Raw genomic sequence first — 24,583 nt, 5'->3', positions numbered from 1 at the left:
TTCAAAGCTTGCGCATGTGTTATTCCTTGACTGCGCATCGCTGCGCATTGCCGGGGAACAAAACAAAGGGGGCACCATAGTTTGGGGAACTTTCCCCGCGGCACACCCAACCATGTGTGCCGCGGAACACTGGTTGAAAATCACTGGTTTACTGTATGTAAACCATGTCTCATTTCATGTCGGGTTTGTGAAGGAGAAATGAAAAGCCGGCAATTGAATTACCGACTTTTCACTAACACCGCTGCGTATTTCTCGCAAGTCACACTGCTGGTCCGTGTGGAATCCGTATTTTTCTCGCCCCCATAGACTTTCATTGGCGATTTTTTTGCGCAATACGGTGACAAACGCAGCATGCTGTGATTTTCTACGGCCGTACAAGACTGTATATTACGGATGCGTAATATACGGCAGATAGGAGCTGGGACATAGGAAATCATTGGGCCGTGTGTAATGCGAATTTTACGGACGTAGTTTATGCGCTCATACGTCCGTAAAACTCGCTAGTGTGAGGCCGGCCTAATGAAGGAACTTCCCAGCCTAATATTATAAGCCTTCAGCTATCTGCTTTACCTGGGTTGGTTATCAAAAATGATCAAATTATTTGTTTATTCGGTTAAGGCTAAACACCCTTTAGTGCCACGTGAAAGGCAAGTTTATAATATATAGGGGGGCTTGTGACTTTATATATCTATAGGACATCTACATATCCAACATCTATATGTTTATATAAGATTGCTTTATTTATGACAACTAAATGTATTTATTATTTATGACAGCTATGACATTCGTCAGCCCAGGACCTGCCGTTGTCTGGTGCTGGGGTGAGGTACGTATATGATGTTTATTTTTTTTCTTTTACAATTGTGTTATGACCATAATGTGTGGGGACCCTTCAAAAATAGTGGGGGCTGCTAAGGCGGTCCCCATAAATAGTGAGGGCTATTAAGGGGATGCCATCATACATAGTGTGGGCTACTAAGGGGGCTATCATACAGTGTGGGAGCTAATGTAGGGCCTTTGTACAGTGTGGGGGCTATCATACAGTGTGGGGACTACTGTGAGGGCCATCGTACAGTGTAGAAGCTAATGTGGGGCCTTTGTACAGTGTGGACGCCATCATACAGTGTGGGGGCCATCAGTTTGAGGGCTACTAAGGGGTCAGTATACTGTGTGGGGGCGTTATACTGTATAGAGGGGAGCTGTACAGGGGGGACTCGGGACATTATGAAATGTTATGTGGGCACTTATTGTTATAGGGGCACTCTGGTTATTGTGACTGTCAAAGGAGCACACATGTTCTGAAGCACTGGTATCTACCACTATGTGGCGGTAATATCAGGGTTGGTCTTTGTATAGAGATTTTTATTAGTAACAGTGTGGTCATCTGCTGAGGTTCCTCTATACCCACTATTAGGCTGCGCCACCATATTTGTAATTTGGGTTACCTAGTTAGGGGCCCACTCAGAAGTTTTGCCCCTTCCCCCAAACCCCTGGTACTGGCAGCAGCATCTAAGTTATTAGCAGGAGGGGCTCATTTGTCAGCTCTTCACAACCCAACTTTGCTACCCGATCACTGGAAGTCTAAGGGTATGTGCACACGCTGCGGATCCGCAGCGGTTTCCCATGAGTTTACAGTATAATGTAAACCTATGGGAAACGAAATCCGCAGTGCACATGCTGCGGAAAAAAACGCGCGGAAACGCAGCGGTTTACATTCCGCAGCATGTCAATTCTTTGTGTGGATTCCGCTGCAAGTTTACACCTGCTCCAATAGAAAACTGCAGGTGAAAACCCGCAGTGGAATCCGCAATAAAAACTGCGATAAATCCGCAGGAAAAAACGCAGCGGTTTTGCACTGCGGATTTATCAAAACCGCTGCGTGTGCACATGGCCTTACAATGAAATCAAAAAAATCGCAAGAAACAAGTCCTCATACAGCTCCAAGGACAGAAAAAAAAAAAAAATATATATATATATATATATATATATATATATACATACACATATATATATATATATATATATATATATATATATATATATATACACACACACTGCTAAAAAAAAAATAAAATAAAGGGAACACACAACACAATGTAACTCCAAGCCAATCACACTTCTGTGAAATCAAACTGTCCAGTTATGAAGCATCACTGAGTGTAAACCAAGCTCACCTGCTGTTGTGCAAATGGAACAGACAACAGGTAGAAATGATGGGCAATTAGCAAGACATCCCCTGTAAACGAGTGATTCTGCAGGGGGTGACCACAGACCATTTCCGTGTTCTCATCTTTTTGGCTGTTGTTTTGGTCACCTTTGCATTTTGTCATTGCTCTCACCCCTAGAGGTAATGCACAGTAGCACGAGGCATTGTCTGCAACCCACAGAAATTGCTCAGGTAGTGCAACTCATCCAGGATGGCACATCAATGCAGGCTGTGGCAAGAAGGGTAGCTGTGTCTGTGATCAGAGTGTCTACAGCATGGCACAGATACCAGGAGACAGGTCAGTACACCAGGAGACATGGAAGGGTCCGTAGGATGGCAACAACCCAGCAGCAGGATCTCCAATAGGCCACTAACATCCATGTATCTGCTCAAACTGTCAGAAACAGACTTCATGAGGGTGGTATGAGGAACTTACTTCCACAAGTGGATGTTGTGCTTACAGGGCGATTGGCATTTGCCACAGCACACTAAGATTGCCAGATTCGACACTGGCGCCCTGTGCTCTTCACGGATGAGAGCAGGTTCACACTGAGCACATGTGACAGACATGACAGTCCAGAGACGCCGTGGAGAGCGATCTGCCTGCAACATCCTTCAGCATGACCACTTTGGCAGTGGGTCAGTAATGGTGTGGGGTGGCATTTCTTTGTAGGGCTGCACAGCCCTCCATGTGCTCCACAGAGGTAGCCTGACTGCCATTAGGTACCGAGATGAGATCCTCAGACCCCTTGTGAGACTATATGCTGGTGCGGTTGGCCCTGGGTTCCTCCTAATGCAGGACAATGCCAGACCTCATGTGGCTGAAGTGTGGCAGCAGTTTCTGCATGATAAAGGTATTGAAGCTATGGACTGGCCTGCCCGTTCCCCAGACCTGAATCCGATCTAGCACATCTGGGACATCATGTCTCATTCCATCCATCAATGCGACGTTGCACCACAGACTGTCCAGGAGTTGATTGATGCTTTAGTCCAGGTCTAAGAAAAGATCCCTCCGGAGAACATCCATCGGCTCATCAGGAACATGTCCAGGCATTGTATGGAGATCATACAGGCACGTGGAGGCCACACACACACTACTGAGCATCATTTCCTTGTTTTAAGGCATATCTCAGATATGGTATTTTAGTGCTTCCTTTATTTTTTCAGCAGTGTGTCTGTGTGTACTGTATATATGTTATGGCTTGCAGGATATGGCGACACCAATGCACGATGTAGTTAAATAAAAAGAGGACGTTATTGTGTAAAAGTGGGAAAACATAAAAATAATAAGAATTTGGTATCACCATAAATTGTACTGGTCTACAGAATCTAGTTAACATTTAACATGTAGGAGGCTATAATTCTAGGTGCTACACCAGATATTGATCTGGACCTGACACATACACACGTGGTCAAAATTGTTGGTACCCTTCGTTTAATAACAGAAAACACACAATGGTCACAGAAATAACTTGAATCTGACAAAAGTAATAATAAATAAAAGATCAATGAAAATGAACAAATGAAAGTCAGACTTGGATTACCTCTAGGGGAAAAAGACCCTCTTAGGTTAGGTGGCGACTTTACCCGCAGGCAATGCCACCAAAGATGGCTTTATGCTGCTGCTACATCAGAGCATAATGAAAGCGAATGAAGTCAAATTGCATGCCGAAAAGTACGGCAGCAAGCAAGTCACAAAAAATCTAAGCCAGTCTGACAACTTATTGTGACTTGCTTGTACCGTGCTGGTTGGGGTGGCTCAGTTGGTAGCATTGTTGCTTTGCAGTGCTGGGATCGAAAATTCATTTGTGTGAACTTACCTTTAAGAAGGATCTCCAGAGAGGTTAAGAATAGAAGTCAGTAGAATATGTGCTCTGATGGATGGAGGTGCATCAGCAGAACTATACCTGGAGAATACAACTGCAGGAACATCCATTGCCATCACTACGTCATTAAATAAGGAACAAAGCTTCGTGTATTAAAATGATATATTGTAAGCATTTATTCGGCGCTGGCATCAGATCGGCAATGTATTGTAATACAAAAACACAGGGACGGAGGAGAATGACATTAACAGTACGCTAAGCTTCATGAGATGGCAAAGTACAATAGGCACAACCACTGCTCCACCAGGAGGAGGCGCTCTTGCTCCATTTTCTGGCGCTGTCTTATTACCGTCTATTGGGAGACGTTCTTGTCGATTGTCACAGGACTATATACAAAATAAATATACAAGTATGTATATATATATATATATATATATATATATATATATATATATAATATCGGCAAACATCCATCTCAAGGTGAAAAGCACTGTACGTTCTCGGAGATCTTCTGAGATTTGTAGTTCGACAAGTCTTAGGTTGGCCAATCTTGGACTTGAGCTTCAACAGTCTGTTGAATTTGGGTCAGGAGGCCACTGTCCGGCAGACATTGCGGCACCCCTGTACTGAGAATTTCGGAGGTGTGTAAACGGGCTTAGGGCTCGCGCGCACCATCATTTGGTCGTCTGTGGTTTTCACTGGTAGCACTCGTACCTATGATAGTCTATGGGTCCATTGCTAAAGGAGAAATCCCCAATACTTGCTGGAATTATAGCTGCCGAGCATAAGCTGATCTGTCACTACATTTTATAGTAGATTTCTTAGACCTGCTGAGGCTGGTGTACTTGTTATGAAAATCCATGTCAAATTATGTATCTTTTTAACCTCATTAAAAAAAAAAAAAAAAAAAAAAAAATTGTCCACCCATTTAAATAGAGCATTTCTCTAACTCCGCTCATTTTGATATTGCGGGAGGTTAAATTTTTTAATATAAACATTCCGGGATGCATTTTTATAGTAAACACACCTGCCTCATCAGGTCTAAGATTTCTTTCATACTGTATGCAGTTTGCATTGTAGAATCCGGACACTTAAAGGTGTTGTAACCACGGGACATATAAATCTCCAACCACTAATGCAGGCGAAAATCCACAGCGTGCTCGTTTATCTGTGCATCCACGTGTACAGGAATGTATTCGCAGTTCACAAAAACACAGCAAATCTGCATAGTCCGAACCTTCCTTAATACTGTCCGCCAAACTTGTAGCCCCTCTGTGCTCCAGCTAATAGAGGGACTCCCAACTGGGAGTACCTCCACTACACACCCATAAACCTAATAAGGCATTTGGACAGGGCGAGTTTGGAGAAGACTAACCCCTTTAAGCTGTAAGATACACACAGAAGGATCAGTAATATATGCAATATACATAAAATATTATATATATATATATATATATATATATATATATATATATATATACACACACACACACACACATATATATCTTTTTATACCTTTACTACCCTCACAGGCTTCTTGAGCTCTACTAGTAGCTTTCAATCAGGTGCACTCACATCGGCACATCCACCGACTCTCCCTTTATATTTACACGTAAAGTCCAATATATAAATAGGACAGGATAAATCCGAAAAGTGGGGTCCATCAGCTTAGACTTGTGTGGTCCCGGGCTCCTACTATTACTATGGGAACCAATTTTGGTCTTCAGGAGCACACCACTCCCCTGCTTCCCAGCTACCTGCTTGTCGGGAGACAGTGTGCTCCTGATGATTGACAGTTCGAACCAAAGGCATGGTTGGAGGAGCGCAGGGGCACCGAAGATAGCCGGATCCAGCTGCAAACTCCTTGACTAAGAACCTGTCCACTTCTTATAGACTGCAACGGAGGCCTGTAACCTAGGCAACGATAAACTATAGAATTAAGAAACCTCTTGTTCTTGAGAATGAAGGATTTCAATCAATGCAAGAGTCTGAACTCGGAAATTGGAAACAAATCTAAGGCTGCGTTCAGATGTAGCAGTTATGCTGTGGCTGAAAACCACACCAGACTTGCCTTTCAACACATCCACTTCTTATTGAAGGAAAACTGTTGTTTCGCTGGAGGATTAAATAATTGTGAGGAAAACATGCAGCGGCAGAAGGCTGTTGTGGTTTGTAACCGCGGTGTGTAAACAACCAATTTACGAGACCACCGCAGACATGCCACAAATCAACTACATGCATGTTGAATGGCAATCGATTACTGGCATGTTCAATATTTGTTGTGCGCATTGAATATCATCGTTAATCGGCAGCACATTTACACAGGACGACATGCTGCCGAGTATGACAAATTTAATACTTTTAATTTAATACTTAATATTTTGCTGCGGATCCGCAGCGGATTTGGCGCTGCGGATGAGCAGCAGTTTCCCCAAAGTTTACAGTACCATGTAAACCTATGGGAAAAAAAAAACGCTGTGCACATGCTGCGGAAAAATCCGCGCGGAAACGCAGCGGATTATTTTCCGCAGCATGTCAATTCTTCCCGGGATTCCGCAGCGGTTTTCAACATGCACCAATAGGAAAGTGGAATCTGCAGAAGAAACCGCGATAAAATCCGCAGTGAAAACCGCAGTGGTTTTGCACTGTGGATTTTCCAAATCCGCTGCGGAAAAATCCGCAGTAGAATCCGCAACGTGTGCACATACCCTTATAGTATACAGCCAACCACTGAGCGCTCGGGAAGAACCGCTGAGGAGTCACATTTTCATCTAATAAATGTCTGGCTCTTTGTGCGGACCCCAGATCTGCTGACGTCTGTCTGTGGCTCTTTACCTGCGGCGGGAATCATGGTATCCCAAGCCCTGGGTTACAAGATACCAGTTGCACTAGTAACATATTGTAATCTACGACCCAGCTTCAACTCCAAATATCAGCGCCATGTGTTCCTCAATTGTCCTTTATCACTAAACAGGTGCATTATTGTACGTCTTGTTCGGCAGGAGTCCTCCCTGACAACTAGAAATGCCATATGATTTAATGGACGTTTCCAGGATGACCAGGACACGATAGCAGCAATCCAGGACCAGATCTCAGTGCAGTCTCCGGCCTTAGAAAATTAAACAATGGCTTTAATAACAGAAACCAATGTCATTGTCTTAAGCGTCGCCATCAAAACGATCGTACACCTCAGGGTTGCTGGTTTTATACAAGGGCGGCCCACCGGGGTTTTTTATGGCACGTGGGGAGTTACTATATGGACAGTTATACACCCTCGGACTTGATGGGTGGGAGATTGTGGCTCTTGAAGTAATCGACCACTTGTTGCGGAAGTTCGGCAAGAACGGCTTTGGCCAGTGTTTCTTTAGGGGCCTGAAAAATGAAGAAGAAGAAAAAGGATGTTAACAAGTTTGGGGGAAATATGTTATCCGAGTGTCAGGGGTCACTTAAAGATGGATGTACAAGTACAGATATATTCCGCTCCTAGGCCTGTAGCTAGAGAATCTCCCCATCCAACTTTGGTTTCTTGGAGACTGGTACACGTTCTTACTGCCCATTGGGAACATAGACACCTTTGCCAAGCCCATCTCCTCGCAGCGCCCCCTGAACTGGCTCATGGTTGGTCTTCATGCTATATAAACCCCTACGATGCAGGCGTTGCCAAAATCATCCTACCCAATGATCAGTCAGGTATACAGCACCATAAAATTCTGGGGACTGGATGCTAGTTGCGTCGATAACAACCTAATACAGAAATCAGCAATTTTTTGAGCCATGCAATGCATGAAGATTTGTCTTTTTTGTCTTGCAGTTTGCCTTTATTTCTCTTCTCTTGTGTAGACTACATAAGATATTACTTCCACCAAGTGTCTCCTGCACAATGAACATGATACAGACGACTTACATTGCGAAACTCCCGGAAAGGTACGAATTGCACGATGTCTCTGGACGCCTCCTCCCCGGTGTAAGAGCGGAGCATTCTGTTATCTCCATCAAGGAACTCCATAGCGGAAAAGTCTGCATTTCCTACCCCAATGATTATAATGGACATGGGCAGCTTAGATGCTTGGACAATTGCGTGTCTGGTTTCGTCCATGTCACTGATGACCCCGTCTGTTATAATGAGGAGGATAAAATATTGCTGATGGAGAAAAAAAAAAAAAAAAAGGGAAAGTGGTGAGTGGAGCAAGCCCAGTTTATGTACTGACTTTCCTTGGCCCCTTTTCTCCAAGACTTGCTTTCCTCTAAGCCCCTTTTCCCCTAGGCCCCTTTTCCCCAGGCTTTTTCCCCCAGGCTCCCTTTTCCTATAGGCTCCCTTTTCCCCCAGGCTCCCTTTTCCCATAGACTCCCTTTTCCCATAGGCTCCCTTTTCCCCTAGGAAATTTTGGTACCCGGATCCTCTATGATCAGTGCAACAACACAACTATTTCCATAAATAACTATTTCCATCTTGTGCTCAGGCCAAGTCCACTTCTGCTTTTGGCTAAAATAGGTTTTAAAAAACTGCATGTTGCGCAGTGTGAATAGAGCTTACATGGGTTGTCCCAATTACTCTATGGATAGGTGACAACCTGCGGTGGGAAACACATTCAACCACTACTCCATTCTAGCAGAGCATTTCAGAGCTCCGTTCTCATTCGGTTGGACTGCCAGCACAGGAGCGTGTGAGCCGCCTCTTACCTGCCGTCATCTGCGGCTCTTCTTTTGATTGGCATGACATCATTGCCGAAACATGATGCGTGTGACGTCGTGCCAGGATGACTAGTCAAAAAGAGAGCTGGGTGGCAGGTAAGATGAGGTATTCCAGCTCCCATGCACCGTCGAGAACGATGGCATGGGATGTATGAATTAATTCGCATCAATCCTAATGGTAATACATAATGCACCCTACTGTCAGGACTCTGAACATTTTTTACCTTTTGTGCATTACTGCCCTTTTCCAAGATGGCGTCTTTGGTCTCATGTGCACTGTCTTCCTGCTATAAAACTCCACCCCAGCCTTCAGTCTGTGCTAGAGTATTCTGCCTTACATCCAGCTCCTGACCTCTGATTACTCCCTGGCTATACACCTGCTCCTGTGAACCTGTGTGGTGATCCTGCTACTCTGCTCTGAGTTCCTGCTGCATACACAAGTTTCCAGTAATCCTCCTTCATCTGCTGTTTGTGTTTACTTCCATCTGCATTTGCTGGACATGTAAGCTGTTTCTGCTTTGCCATAACCTGAGACTATTAACCAGGCCTCCCTGGTTGAGCAAAGATATGATTTGAACTGCCTAATAAGCATATCTATCTGTGCCTGGACTAAGACAAGGATTTATTCGTGTCAAGTATCCTCAAGAATAACTTTGCTTCATAGACTTTCTGCTTGAAAGCATTTTCCTCTGAAGTTTCCTATAGACTGCTAAGCTGCGTTTATTATTTGCACCAAGTGTTGTGGACTTGAGTTTCTCTCTGCACCTGTTTGAATCACCGTGTGATAATATAGACTTTACCACTTATAAAACTGTGTCCTGTAGTTGTCTTGTTCCACGCAAAGAGTCTCCTGAGTTATCCCCTATAATTATTACAGGATACTCTAGCCTAAAAAAAAGGAGACTGCTGGAACAATGACTGCAGAAAGCAAATTAGAGCAGGTGTTTTCCATAATTAGATCACTGCAGAAAGATGTGGAAGGTCTGCAAAAGAAGTTTGGAAACTTTGAACACAATCAACAAACTTTGCAGGACTTGAGCAACGCATGGCAGCCCAGGAAAACAAACTTGCTGGCATAGAGTCCCAGTATGGACGGGCTTTTCAGGACATAAGCACGCAAATAGCTGCACAAGTGACTTTTCCCTCTGGGCAACTGCCACAAGCTTGCCCACCTAAGTTGCCCCCATTCAGATTTAATGGTGATCGCGACAAATTTCCTGGCTTTGTGAATCAATGTATGCTATATTTTGATGTGCATGCTGACAGTTTTCCTACTGATAGATCCAAAGTATTGTGTGTAATAATGCTACTGACCTCACGAGCACTTGCCTGGGCGAATCCGATGATTGAGTCTCGTGACCCACGGTTAAATGACTTGGATAATTTCTTGGCCGCTATGGCATTAATGTTTGATGACCCTAATCGCTGTGCAACCGCTGAATCTGCTTTGTTGTCTTTACGCCAGGCTAAACGTTCTGTTATTGAGTATGCCACTGAATTCAGGAGATTGGCGGTAGATACCAATTGGGACAGTTATGCACAATTGCCTATTTTTAAAAGGGGTCTGTCTAGTATTGTAAAAGATGAACTAGCCCGCTCTGAGTCACCACAAGAGCTAGAGACATTTATACAGCATTGTGTGCGCATAGACATTCGCCTTACTGAGCGTAGGCAGGAGAAATTTGCTGCATATAACAGTGTTTCTAACTTTTCCCTTCCTTCCAAAGAGCCTGCAGGTAAAACCTCTCGGGAGGTGGAGGAGGAGCCCATGCAAATTGATTCCGTTCAGAGGCGCGAGATCAATGAGCGCCGGGAGCATCGCCTTATTGAAAGTCTATGTTTCTACTGCGGCCAGTCTGACCACTTCTTGATCAATTGTCCCAAGTGTCCTAGACGGCCTAACAAGGTGCTAGCAGCAAAAGGGGAGTATGACAACTGTGATGATGAATCTGACATCTCTGAATGTAGCCTGCCTTTAAACGCTGTATTCCATTCACTTTCTATGACTTCACCCCCCAAGGAGCTGAAGGAAAAGAACTCTCACTGTTCTCTCCCTATTAAGATCCTGTGTTCAGGACAGTGGATTTCCAGTTCAGCTATGATTGACTCTGGTGCAGGTGGCAATTTCATGGATATCGCATTTGCCAAGGAACATGGTATTAAAATTCAGCAAAGAGCCTCTCCAATTACCATGGAAACAGTGGATGGGTCACCTTTAATCTCTGGGCCTGTGGATCAGGAGACCGTACCCCTTGAAATTTTGTTGGAGCCTAATCATCAGGAGCAACTTTCTTTCTTGCTTATTTCTTCTCCTCATTTTTCTGTGATTTTAGGCATTCCTTGGTTGCGTTCTCAGAACCCAATTATCAACTGGGAGACCAAGGAGATTATCTTCCCAACAAGGAGCAACTCAGCGTTAACAGAAGCTGTCCCCGAGTCCACGGCTGCGGAACCACATGTACAGGTATTTTCTTTACCTTCAGCTTATAAAGAGTTCTGTGACATCTGTGACAAGAATGCAGATCAGCTTCCTCCACACAGGCATTATGACTGTCCCATTGAGCTGCTTCCCGGGGCAGCCATCCCTTTTGGTAACGTATACCCTTTGGCGGCACCTGAGCTTCAAGCCTTAAAAGAGTATATTGATGAAAATCTGGCCAAAGGCTTCATACGTCCTTCTTCCTCACCAGCAGGGGCACCTATATTTTTGTAAAGAAGAAGGATGGGACCCTGAGACCCTGTGTTGACTATCGAGAACTCAATAAGGTAACCGTACGAAACCGTTACCCTTTGCCTCTGATTCCCGAATTACTGGAAAGAGTCCGCCATGCTAAGGTGTTCTCTAAACTGGATCTTCGTGGGGCTTATAATTTGGTGCGTATTCGTCCAGGGGGTGAGTGGAAGACAGCATTCAGATGCCGGTATGGACACTTTGAATCTCTTGTGATGCCCTCCGGGCTTTGTAACGCCCCTGCAACATTTCAACACCTTGCTAATGACATTTTCAGAGATTTGTTGGACCAGTTTGTAGTGATCTATTTGGACTATATACTAATCTTTTCTGACTCTCTACAGGAACATGAAGAACATGTCAAAACTGTTTTAAGACGTCTGAAAGAGAACCATCTGTATATTAAGCCGGAGAAATGCGAGTTCCATCATTCTGAGATACAGTTCTTAGGTTATATCATCTCTCCCCAGGGGCTGAACATGGAATCTGGTAAGATTCAGGCTATCCTTGACTGGCCGGTACCCAAGAACGTTAAGGAGGTCCAACGTTTTATTGGTTTTGCAAATTTCTACAGACGCTTCATTCGAAATTTTTGTGATATTGTCCGTCCCATTACTTCCTTGACAAAGAAGGAAAAGCCCTTTAAGTGGTCATCACAGGCTCAAGAAGCTTTTGTTCGGCTTAAGATCTGTTTCACATCAGCACCGCTGTTGATACACCCAGATCCAACACTTCCTTTCATTGTGGAGGTGGACGCTTCTGATAATACTTTGGGGGCTATTCTCTCCCAAAGAACTGGAGAGAAGGGTCTGCTACATCCTTGTGCTTTCTTTTCCCGTAGACTAACCTCAGCAGAGAAGAATTACGATGTGGGAGACAACGAATTGCTGGCTGTTATTGCGGCTTTCAAAGAATGGAGGCATCATCTGCAAGGAGCTGCACAACAGATCATAGTGCTAACTGACCATCGCAATCTAGAGTTCCTTAGATCCGCTAGATGTCTTTCTCCTCGTCAGGCTCGTTGGAACTTATTTTTAAATCAATTTAACTTTGTTATCTCGTACCGTCCAGGTTCTCGTAATGGGAAGGCTGATGCTTTATCCCGAATCCATGCTGCCGATTCCGTACCTGGAGCCCCGTCCAAGACCATTCTATCTGATGCCAATTTAATCGGAATTATCCATGATCAGGACTTGTGGAAGGAGTGCAGGGAGGCCTATGAAGGTGATGTATTTCTGGCCAACCCACCTGTGGATATTAATCTTGTCTTTAAGGTTGGCATGTGGTTCAGAGATCGACGTATCTACGTCCCGGAGGTCGTCCGTCTGCAGATCCTCAAGTTGGTACATGACTCCAAGTTGGCTGGTCACAGGGGGGTACGGAAGACACAAGAGTTCCTGAGCTGATTCTTCTGGTGGCCAACTTGCCTGAAGGATACCAAGGACTATGTTCTCTCTTGCGAGGTATGTGCCCGTTACAAGACTCCTCATGTGGCACCTACGGGTCTTCTACAACCATTACCTGTTCCGTCCCGCCCTTGGGGGTCTATATCAATGGACTTTATTGTGGAGCTGCCTACATCGGGGGGCATGAATACAATCATGGTGGTAGTTGATCGCCTGACTAAAACTGCTCATTTTGCTCCGTGCACCGGCCTCCCCTCAGCTAAAGATACAGTGAACTTGGTTATACAGAATGTCTTTCGGTTGCACGGGGTTCCGGATGAGATCATCTCTGACCGTGGAGTACAGTTCACTTCAAGATTCTGGAAGGGGTTTTGCTCTGCACTCAATATTAATGTCTGTCTCTCTTCTGCTTACCATCCCCAGACAAATGGTCAGACTGAGCGTACCAACCAGACGCTGGAACAATATCTAAGATGCTATGTCAGCCGTCTCCATTATGCTTGGTTGGAGTTGTTGCTGTTAGCCGAATTTTCATATAATAATTCTCAGAGCGCCTCCACTAAGTTTACACCTTTCTTTGCCAATCTGGGTTATCATCCGTGTATTTTACCTAGGTCTCCAATTAATTCTCCGGTTCCGGCAGTGGAGGAAAGGCTGACTGCGATGAGATAGAATCTGGAGGTTCTGAAGGAATCCCTGACCACAGCTCTAGAACGTTATAAGAGATCGTCTGATAGATTTCGTAAACCTGCACCCATGTTCAAGGTAGGAGATTAGCAACTAAGAATCTGAAGTTAAACATTCCTTCACAAAAACTTGGACAGAAATTCATTGGCCCTTTCAAGATCAACAGTATTGTGAGCTCTGTGGCCTGCCGGCTGAAGCTGCCTAGGACAATGAAGGTACACCCAGTTTTTCATGTATCTTTACTAAAGCCTGTATCTCCTAATACCTTCCAGGGACGTGTTGTGCCACCTCCGCAGCCTGTGGTGATTGATGGGCAAGAACAATTCGTGGTGGAGGAAATTATTGATTCCAGGATTCGCAGGAATCGGCTCCAATATCTGATAAGATGGCAGGGATATCCCCCTGAGGAAGACTCTTGGGAACCTGTGGAAAACATCAATGCCCAACAGAAGATTTCTCGTTTTCATCAGAGATTCCCTGAGAAACCAGGTCCAGGATCGTCCTGAGGCCGCTTCTAAGGAGGGAGTAATGTCAGGACTCTGAACATTTTTTACCTTTTGTGCATTACTGCCCTTTTCCAAGATGGCGTCTTTGGTCTCATGTGCACTGTGTCTTCCTGCTATAAAACTCCACCCCAGCCTTCAGTCTGTGCTAGAGTATTCTGCCTTGCATCCCTGTTATGATCTGGTGGTTTAGGAGCAACATGGGACGTGCTCTGGAGGAGGTGGTACCTGTACTGACCGCAGTTCCTGAGCTTAACACAACACTAGAAGTAGCCGTGGGATGTTCCTGTCACTCCCTAGACACCTCGTCACAGCTGGAGGACTAACTACCCCTAAAGATAGAAACAGGAAAGCTATCTTGCCTCAGAGAAAATTCCCAAAGGATAGGACAGCCCCCCACAAGTATTGACTGTGAGTGGAGAGGGAAATTACATACGCAGAATGAAACCAGGATGTAGCAAAGGAGGCCAGTCTAGCTAGATAAAAAGAACAGGAAAGAATACTGTGCGGTCAGTATTAAAAACTAGAAAAATCCACCACAGAGTTTACAAAAATCTCCACACCTGACTAAAGGTGTGGAAGGTAAATCTGCTTCCCAGAGCTTCCAGCTTAACTGAATAAATCCATACTGACAAGCTGGACTAGAAAAAACATAGAAAGTGCAGAAAGATTAAGTTCACAACAAGTGGACTGCAAAAGAACAAAGCAAGGACTTATCTTTGCTGAACTGGTCAGAATATCAGGGAAATCCAAGCAGAGATGTGAATCCAACCTGGAACCATTGACGACTGGCACAGGCTGAAGGATAGAACCAGGCTAAATAGCCGAGCCAGAAAGACAATCAGTGGAAGCAGCTGCTGACTACTAAATCCAAGGAGCAGCAGTACCACTTAAAACCACCGGAGGGAGCCCAAGAGCAGAACTCGCAAAAGTGCCACTTACAACCACCGGAGGGAGCCCAAGAGCGGAATTCACAACACATCCCGCTCCTGACCTCTGATTACTCTCTGGCTATACACCTGCTCCTGTGAACCTGTGTGGTGATTCTGCTACTCTGCTCTGAATTCCTGCTGCATACACAAGTTTCCAGTAATCCTCCTTCATCTGCTGTTCGTGTTTACTTCCATCTGCATTTGCTGGACATGTAAGCTGTTTCTGCTTTGCAATAACCTGAGACTATTAACCAGGCCTCCCTGGTTGAGCTAAGATATGATTTGAACTGCCTAATAAGCATATCTATCTGTGCCTGGACTAAGACAAGGATTTATTCGGGTCAAGTATCCTCAAGAATAACTGTGCTTCATAGACTCTGCTTGAAAGCATTTTCCTCTGAAGTTTCCTATAGACTGCTAAGCTGCGTTTATTATTTGCACCACGTGTTGTGGACTTGAGTTTCTCTCTGCACCTGTTTGAATCACCGTGTGATAATATAGACTTTACCACTTAGAAAACGGTGTCCTGTAGTTGTCTTGTTCCACGCAAAGAGTCTCCTGAGTTATCCCATATAATTATTACACCTACACCCTAGATTGCTTGCTTGTTCAAGCATCAGCGAAACAGCCCTACCTCCCATATAAATGCATACGTTGCCCTTTAACCCCTTCCCGACATGTGACGGAATAGTACGTCACATGTCGGGACCCCCGCTTTGATGTGCGCTCCGGCGGTGAGCGCACATCAAAGTCGCGACATGTCAGCTGTTTTTTACAGCTGACATGTGCGCGCAATAGCGGCGGGTGAAATCGCGATCACCCGCCGCTATTAACTAGTTAAATGCCGCTGTCAAACGCAGACAGCGGCATTTAACTACCGCATCCGGCCGTGCGGCCGGATATGAGCGCATCGCCGACCCCCGTCACATGATCGGGGGTCGGCGATGCTCCTCCATTGTAACCATAGAGGTCCTGGAGACCTCTATGGTTACTGATTGCCGGTGGTTGTGAGCGCCCCCCTGTGGTCGGCGCTCACAGCACACCTGCATTTTAGCTACATAACAGCGATCTGATGATCGCTGTTATGTAGCAGAGCCGATCGGGCTGTGCCTGCTTCTAGCCTCCCATGGAGGCTATAGAAGCATGGCAAAAGTAAAAAAAAAAAGTTTTTAAAAATGTGAAAAAAATAAAAAAAATATAAAAGTTTAAATCACCCCCCTTTCGCCCCAATCAAAATAAATCAATAAAAAAAAACCCCAACCTACACATATTTGGTATCGCCGCGTTCAGAATCGCCCGATCTATCAATAAAAAAAAAGCATTAACCTGATCGCTAAATGGCGTAATGAGAAAAAAATTCGAAACGCCAGATTTACGTTTTTTTGGTCGCCACGACATTGCATTAAAATGCAATAACGGGCGATCAAAAGAACGTATCTACACCAAAATGCTATCATTAAAAACGCCAGCTCGGCACGCGAAAAATAAGCCCTCACCTGACCCCAGATCACGAAAAATGGAGACGCTACGAGTATCGGAAAATGGCGCAATTTTGTTTTGTTTTGTTTTTTGCAAAGTTTGGAATTTTTTTTCACCACTTAGGTGAAAAATAACCTAGTCATGTTAAGTGTCTATGAACTCGTAGTGACCTGGAGAATCATAATGGCAGGTCAGTTTTAGCATTTAGTGAACCTAGCAAAATAGGCAAGCAAAAAACAAGTGTGGGATTGCACTTTTTTTGCAATTTCACTGCACTTGGAATTTTTTTCCCGTTTTCTAGTACACGACATGCTAAAACCAATGATGTCGTTCAAAAGTACAACTCGTCCCGCAAAAAATAAGCCCTCACATGGCCAAATTGACGGAATAATAAAAAAGTTATGGCTCTGGGAAGGAGGGGAGCGAAAAACGAAAACGGAAAAACGGAAAAAGCTCCGGGGGTGAAGGGGTTAAGGATTGGACATGTTGAAATCCACCATCAAGGTATGGTTCAGACTTTGGGGGCTGGCTGGTCATCTAGTCATCGGACATCTAGTGTGTGGCCAGCTTTACAGTATGGAAGAAACTGTCTGCTTTCCGCTCGGGCACTCACCCCTGCTGATGGCTGCTGAATCGCTTGAGCTGCAAATCGTGCAACATGATTAATGATGGGTGAAAAGTTGGTGGGTCCATAGAACCGTATGTGAGGGAGGCAAGCGGAGTAGGCCTCTATAATGCCATCCACACCTAAAGAAAGACAGAAAGGAGAGGTAATTTGTCCAGAAGGGTAAATGATGCCTTCGATAAAATGGAAATACCCACATTACCTGAGAGATATCGACACAAACTCTTTTTATTCCACTTTTCCCAACACAATAAGATAGAAAAGTATAAAATAGTATATATACAGTATTGTAATATTGCGCCAGTGATATAATATCTTATGGCAGCATTTTACCACTGTCCTCTTGGAAGCTGATGAGCTGCAGCCGGCACACGGCACAACAAGTCATGCCACTTCCCGAGAACAGCGGCGCTAACATTGCCGGAACGGCACCGCTGCAGGAGAAGAGTATACAATTGGGGTCCTGAACTGATTAAAGAAGTAACTAGCCCCCTTTAAGTGACATGTGGACTGGAAATATCAGTGCCCAAACAGCATGACTAATCAAGGACTAACCTGAGCAGAAAGGGCTGGTAGGATTAAAATTGATGGCAAATTCATGAGACACCTGGAAAAGAAATATAAAATATATATTTTTGTCATATCATAAAAAAAATTATATATATATATATATATATATATATATATATATATATATATATATATATACATATACATACACACACGCACACACACATATACATACATACATACATATATATATATTACACACACACACACATATACATACATACGGTATATGTAATATGTAAATATATATATATATATATATATATATATATATATATATATATATATATATATATATATTTATTTATTTATTTTTAGTATTTTTTTTTCTCTTTTTTCTCCTTGCAGGTTAGATCATTATACACCAAAAAACTGATATAATAGTGATCTAAAGCTCTCTGATTCTCCTGACCATGCGAAAAAGTTCAATGCAATAGGGCTCCAATACACGGATCACAGACAGGTTATAATACCTTCCATTCTGGAGGTAGCTGAGCCCCAAACCCCAGGGCAGGGAAGAGTTTGTCACTGCAAGTAAAGAAAACAGTACAAATATATTAATGACCAATCAATACATATATGATCATGTCGTACATTCGCTTCTGATTTTATACAGTCATATTCTATATAATTTTCATTACAGTGATTAGATACAGCTGTAATCAAGATTATTCCCCTGCCCCATACATAATTGGTTTATTAGGAACAGTTACAAACTTTCTGCTGTTCACAATGAAACAAGAAAAATGTAAATCACTCGGCACAACTCAGCACACAATGCCACTTTTACCGATTCTGTAGTCTCAGAATTATCCACCCCTTCATGACAAGCACCTTTAATACTTAGTAGCGCTCCTATGGTTGTTATAACCTGCTGTAACGTGATCCATAGCCAGACAAGGGTTTACGGGAGCGTTCCTGAGGAATCTTAGCCCATTTCTCATGGGCATTGACTACCAGGTCACTAATATTCTTGGGTTTGCTGAAACAGTCTTCTTCAAATCGCAACAAAGAATTCCTATGGGATAATAATCAGGAGACTGTTACAGCCACTCCAGATCTTCCAGGACTACTTCTGACACCAAACTTTGATGGATTGTGAAATATGCTTGAAATATTGTCCTGTTGTAAGGCGCAATTACACCCGAGCTTCAGCATAGTCACAAAAGACATAAACATTTTTATTGAATCCATCTTGCCCTCCAAACGCTGTTGGTTTCCAAGAAAAAGCAGAGCAACCTCTTAGGCCTCTTTCACACTAGCGTCGTGCACTGCACGTCGCTATGCTTTGTTCTGTAGAAAAAACGCATCCGTTTTTTCTCCATAGACTTGAATTAGCGACGCAGTGCGACGCATTGCCACACGTCGCAACCGTCATGCGACGGTTGCGTCGGACCGTCGGCACAAAAAAACGTTGCATGTAACTTTTTTTGTGCGTCGATAGCGTCTTTTCCGACCGCGCATGCGCGGCCGGAACTCCGCCCCCCACGACGCTAGTGTGAAAGTAGCCTTAGTATCACTGTGCCACTACCATGCTTCACTGTAGGCATCACAGAGCCTCTGCCAAACTTAACTGTAGGCACTAGTGATGAGCGAATATACTCGTTACTCGAGATTTCCTGAGCAGGCTCAGGTGACCTCCGAGTATTTTTTAGTGCTCGGAGATAAAGTTTTCATCGCCGCAGCTGAATGATTTACATCTGTTAGCCAGCATAAGTACATGTGGGGGTTGCCCGGTTGCTAGGGAATCCCCACATGTAATCAAGCAGGCTAACAGATGTAAATCATTCAGCTGAGGTGAGGAAAACTAAATCTCTGAGCACTAAAAAATACTCTGAGGTCACCCGAGCGTGCTCGGGAAATCTCGAGTAACGAGTATATTCGCTCATCACTAGTAGGCACCACTGCCATCCTTCACTGTTGGCATCACCAAGAAGTCACCATGTTTCATTGTAGGCATCACAGAGCTGCTGGCATGCTTCACTGTGGCCACTACTGTACCACCGCCATGCTTCACTGTAGGCACTACAATCTTAGCACTATGCTTCAATGTAGGTGTCACCGAGCCACCGCCATGCTTCACTGTAAGCAGGGTATTCATTTTAACAGCTGCTTCATTCTTCTTTCTCCAGACATATTGCTGATCCATAGACCAGATAAATTCTCAGGTTTTTGACCACTGGCCTCATTAGCAATCTGGTGATCTTCTCTTTCTGTCACGTTCAGGTTGTGTAGCCTGTGTACCTTTAACTTTGAACTTGTGAACTCTGCTTGCGGATACAGAAAAATCTCTAGAAAAATCTATCGCAATGATATCTTTTCCTCGTATGTACAAGGCAATGATCTCTTCTCAGCCTTTTGACCAGTGTCTTAAATTAGTCATATTTCTAACATCAAATTAAACATCACAGTCAAGAAACTCTCTGCCAGTCCAGATATCGGACGTTTTATCTCGAGCAAACCTGATGCAATAACACCTGATCTGGAGATGTGCGCTCTTATGAGGGGTTCTGAATAATTCTGAGACTGCAGTAGACCGTAAAGGTGGCATTTTTGCCGAATTTGGAGAAATCACTTGTTACATTAGTTGTGTTGAGCCATGTACATTGTTCTTGTATGATTGGCATATTGCACCTTCTTGGCAATCGGCGTTATACAAATATCTAGAATTCCCATTACATGTGTAATATATATATATATATATATTATATATATATATATATATTATATATATATATATATATATATATATATATATATATATATATATATATATATATATACATACACACACATTTACATAAAATATACATATATGGTTTTTTTTCCTCCATGTCATCCAAATCATATTTTTCCTTGACGAGATGATTCCTGATCCATGTACATACCGAAAGCTTTTACTTAGGATGATTTTTTTGTCACTTGACAGGAATCCACTTTTCTATCCCAGCAAGCGACAGAAGACAAATGACTGTGTTCCCATGGTAACTGTTGTGCCGATTTCAGTATAATCACATTCTCAGCGCACGGGGTTTTTTTTCTATGTGAGGGGTTTCATGTAGTTAGATGTGAAGTGCCACAACTGACAATTAATGACTATTTTATTCTCAAAGAAGACGTCCAACAAGTGGGAGAAAAGAAGTTTTATCTCACGTTGAGAGGAGTCTGACACCATCATTTTTATATTTATGTGTATCACTGTATATCCAGGATTGTCTTCCAGCATTCTGCTGCATCTTGTTCCTTTCCATCGTGACATTGTCCTTGTCCAGGTCACTGCCTCTAACAATGTCAACACACTCTTCTCCTGCTGTCATCAGTCCTATCATCTGATTGGGCAAAATACGTTCCGTTTGTCCCTACAGCATGTCACCGACCAATCATGAGGGCCCTGTCTTCACATCTCGTGAGCTGAAAGGTCACTGCATGAGACATGATCAGCGCACTCATCTCCCTCTTTCGTCTTCTGACAGTCTGATGTTACAGGAAGTCTGTCTTTTCCTAGGTTTTCCTTCTGCAGACTTTAGATCATAAATGCCCAACTGGTTTTGTCTACTAGAGCTTTATGTTAGATAAAGGCAAAAAATGAATGCTATTCGACTGGTGATTAAGACAAATGATTCCCACCTAGGTACTGCCATTTAGTGGTTCAATATATATATTTTTCGCACTAAGACTTGGTTAACAAATATTAAGCCATTTGCCTTCTAAAGCTTTTATGTATCTGGAAAATTATTTTTGATTTGCATAAACGATTATTAACAGATTGTCCTGTGTAAACAGGACCTGTGCTGCCGAGAACAATGGCAGCATGTGCGCACCGAATGATCTATTACCGTGCATCTGAAACGCAGTCTGCCTGTGTAAACGGACTGATAAACAAAAGCTGACCGGCAAACATGGCAGTGTAAAAGCACTCTAAGGGTACCGTCTCACAGTGGCACTTTGGTCGCTACGACGGCACGATCCGTGACGATCCAGCGATATACTTACGATATCGCTGTGTCTGACACGCTACTGCGATCAGGGACCCCGCTGAGAATCGTACGTCGTAGCAGATCGTTTGAAACTTTCTTTCGTCGTCAAATGTCCCGCTGTGGCGACATGATCGCATCGTGTAACAAAGGTGTGCACGATATTGTATACTGTATATATTGTATATCGTACTGTCCCGTACGACTTCTACATCGCAAATACGTCATGAAATTATCGCTCCAGCGCCGTGCATTGCGAAGTGTGACCGCAGTCTACGACGCTGGAGCGATAATGGAGCGACGCTGGAGCGTCACGGATCGTGCCGTCGTAGCTACCTAAGTGCCACTGTGAGACGGTACCCTTAGACAGGCAGCTCTTACAATAACTAGTCTGTAACCCTTATCTCTCTTCTCCTGGATGATTTTCCAATCCGATCCATGATCAGTCTGTTTAGACAGATTATTATGAACGAGTGTTCCTAGGAAAGCCCAGTTTACTATAATCTAGCAGTGTAAACGGTGCTGATCATCCGATGAAGGAGCAAAATGCTTGTTCGTCGGGTGAAATGATGTTTTGTGCCGCACAAAAGATCATAGTTCCCAGCAACATATCATCCTGTGTAAACAGGAGCTTTGTTGCCGGAAACAATGGCAGCCTGTGTGCACTGAATGATCTATTACTGATCATTCAGGGCGCATCTGAAGTGCAGTCATTTAATGCTGTATTTAAATGCAGTCAGGAAGTTCTTATGATTACTCTGGCCTATAACCCTTATCTCTCTTCTCCTAAATAATTTTCCAAACTGATTTATAAGGTCCATTTCGACAAATTATCTTGAACGAGTGTTCCTAGGAATGCCTTCGACACCTTTAGTTAGGAAGCTCTTAGGACGACTCTAGTCTGTATCCCTTATCTCTCTTCTCCTGATTGATTTTCCAATACGATTCATGCCCAACCCAGAGTTTAAAGGTCCGTTAAGACAGATTATTATTAACAAGTGTTCCTAGGAATGCCCAGTTTACGATGATTATGTAGTCTAAACAGCAAAAAGCTCCTTCGTCGGGTGAAGTGATATTTTGCGTTGCACAAAAGATCATCATTCTCGGCAGCACGTCTTCCTTTGTAAACAGACTTGTGTTGCTGAATACAATGACAACACTAAGCGATCTATTACAGAAGTGCGGTTGATCGGCAGTCATTTAATGCTACGGGTCAGTTTGTGTAAATGAACCTTAACTTTTAACTGTTTACAAATCTGCTTAGAAGATTGTTCAGGAGGGCAGAGACAATAGGTAGGGATTATAGATACAGACAGTTAATAATAATCATAGAAACTCATTAACTAATTCACTATGAACCCTTTTTGCAGTCTCCAATGCACTGTGATACACGGAGGATACAGAATCCATATGACCCAGTTTTTTTAAAAATGTAACCCAATCTCAAAAAATGATTTTTTTGCCTAAAATACAAGCATTTAAGAGATAATATGCCCTCAAAGATGTCCATATCCACTGTGACATCTAACATTGGTTTTAAGAATGATATACCGTAATTTATCTTCAAATAATGCAAGTCAGCCAAACGTTACCTATTAGTGGTAACCTGACCCTTCATCCCAACTGTAAGACGATCTTTGGTGGATGGCTACGGGTGGTCAAGTAACAAGGATCGATCCGTACGGAGTGAAGACGCATTAACCCGTGTATTATTGAGCGATGTACCTGTAACGTTATAATGTATAACGTGATGGCAAATGGAGTCCATCAACGAAGAAGATCGGTATTCAGGCTGACATGAAGATTGGATGATGATGTTGAGGATGTGACCAAGACAAATATATATATATATATATCTCCTTACCACATAAGCTGACTATGTCTTTTAAATGTGGATTTGTGTACGGCCAATAATTAAGAATAGCAACCCATTGGTTTTATAGGATATTTGCGCCATAAGTTTACTTTAGGTTCCCTTCTGTAAAAAAAAAGAAGCATAAACCCTGACAGATACCATTGTTTTGAGCCATTGATGGGACTCCGTAAGATCAATCAACCCCTGTCCCATCCCCGATACTCAAACATGGCCATATAGGTCTTTCAAATGTAAACCCTTCAACACCTTTATAATGTTCTATCTGTTGCTGCCTTCCCGAGAAATCAGAATTCTATTGTATGCAAATGATGTGTTAAGTGCTCTGGATGTGACTGTTTAGTGTAATTCTTTCACGATCAAAAAGGGAGAGGCTTTCTCAAGTATCCAACTGTGTAAGGGCTGTCCCACACGTCCAGATAATTCCGGTACCGGAATAAATCGGTACCGGAGTTATCCGTGTCCGTGTGCCTGGGAACTCACGGAGGCCATACCTGCGGCACACGTGTGCCGCCCGTATGGCGAGTGGGTACCACACGGAGCGTGTGGTACCCACTCTGCATGGTGCTGAAGCTGCTGAAGCTGCGATTCATATCCTCTCTGCAGTAACGTTTGCTGCAGAGAAAATATGAAGAATAGTGTTAAAAATAAAGATTTAGGTGTCCGCCGCCCCCCCACCCCCTGTGCGCCCCCCCGCTGGTCAGAAAATACTTACCCGGGTCCCCCGTCGGCTGTCGCTCCTTCTTGGTCTTGCCGCGGCTTCTCCTGCAGGCGGTCACGTGGGCCCGATCATTTACAGTCATGAATATGTGGCTCCACCTCCATAGGGGCGGAGCCGACTATTCATGATTGTAATTGATCGGCCCCACGTGACCGCATACAGTAGGAGGCGCGGCCAGACCAGGAAGGAGCGACAGCCGACGGGGGACCCGGATAAGTATTTTCTGACCAGCGGGGGGGCGCACAGGGGGTGGGGGGGCGGCGGACACCTAAATCTTTATTTTTAACACTATTCTTCATATTTTCTCTATAGCAAACGCTGCTACAGGGAAGATATGAATACCGGCTTCAGCACCATG

The 24,583-nt window shown here is 43.8% G+C and overlaps 1 protein-coding gene across 6 annotated transcripts in view; it reads right to left on the bottom strand.

Annotated features, from left to right (window-relative positions):
• Positions 1 to 4,184: 4,184 nt before the first annotated feature.
• CPNE2 (copine 2) overlaps positions 4,185 to 24,583 on the bottom strand; it is an 85,924-nt gene continuing 65,525 nt past the window's right edge. For all 6 annotated transcript variants that reach the window (XM_077288344.1, XM_077288343.1, XM_077288342.1 and 3 more), the window contains 5 exons: positions 18,131 to 18,185; positions 17,643 to 17,694; positions 17,076 to 17,209; positions 7,937 to 8,173; positions 4,185 to 7,404 (listed from right to left, as the gene is read on the bottom strand). In XM_077288344.1, coding sequence (XP_077144459.1) covers positions 7,297 to 7,404; positions 7,937 to 8,173; positions 17,076 to 17,209; positions 17,643 to 17,694; positions 18,131 to 18,185 — 586 coding nt within the window. In that variant the 3' untranslated portion in view covers positions 4,185 to 7,296. The remainder of the gene's footprint in view (positions 7,405 to 7,936; positions 8,174 to 17,075; positions 17,210 to 17,642; positions 17,695 to 18,130; positions 18,186 to 24,583) is intronic.

The sequence above is a fragment of the Ranitomeya variabilis genome, chromosome 2 (genome assembly GCF_051348905.1).
Source record: "Ranitomeya variabilis isolate aRanVar5 chromosome 2, aRanVar5.hap1, whole genome shotgun sequence".
Taxonomy (NCBI): domain Eukaryota; kingdom Metazoa; phylum Chordata; class Amphibia; order Anura; family Dendrobatidae; genus Ranitomeya; species Ranitomeya variabilis.
Note: the sequence above shows the minus strand (reverse complement) of the source record. Positions and strands in the feature narration are given on the sequence as shown.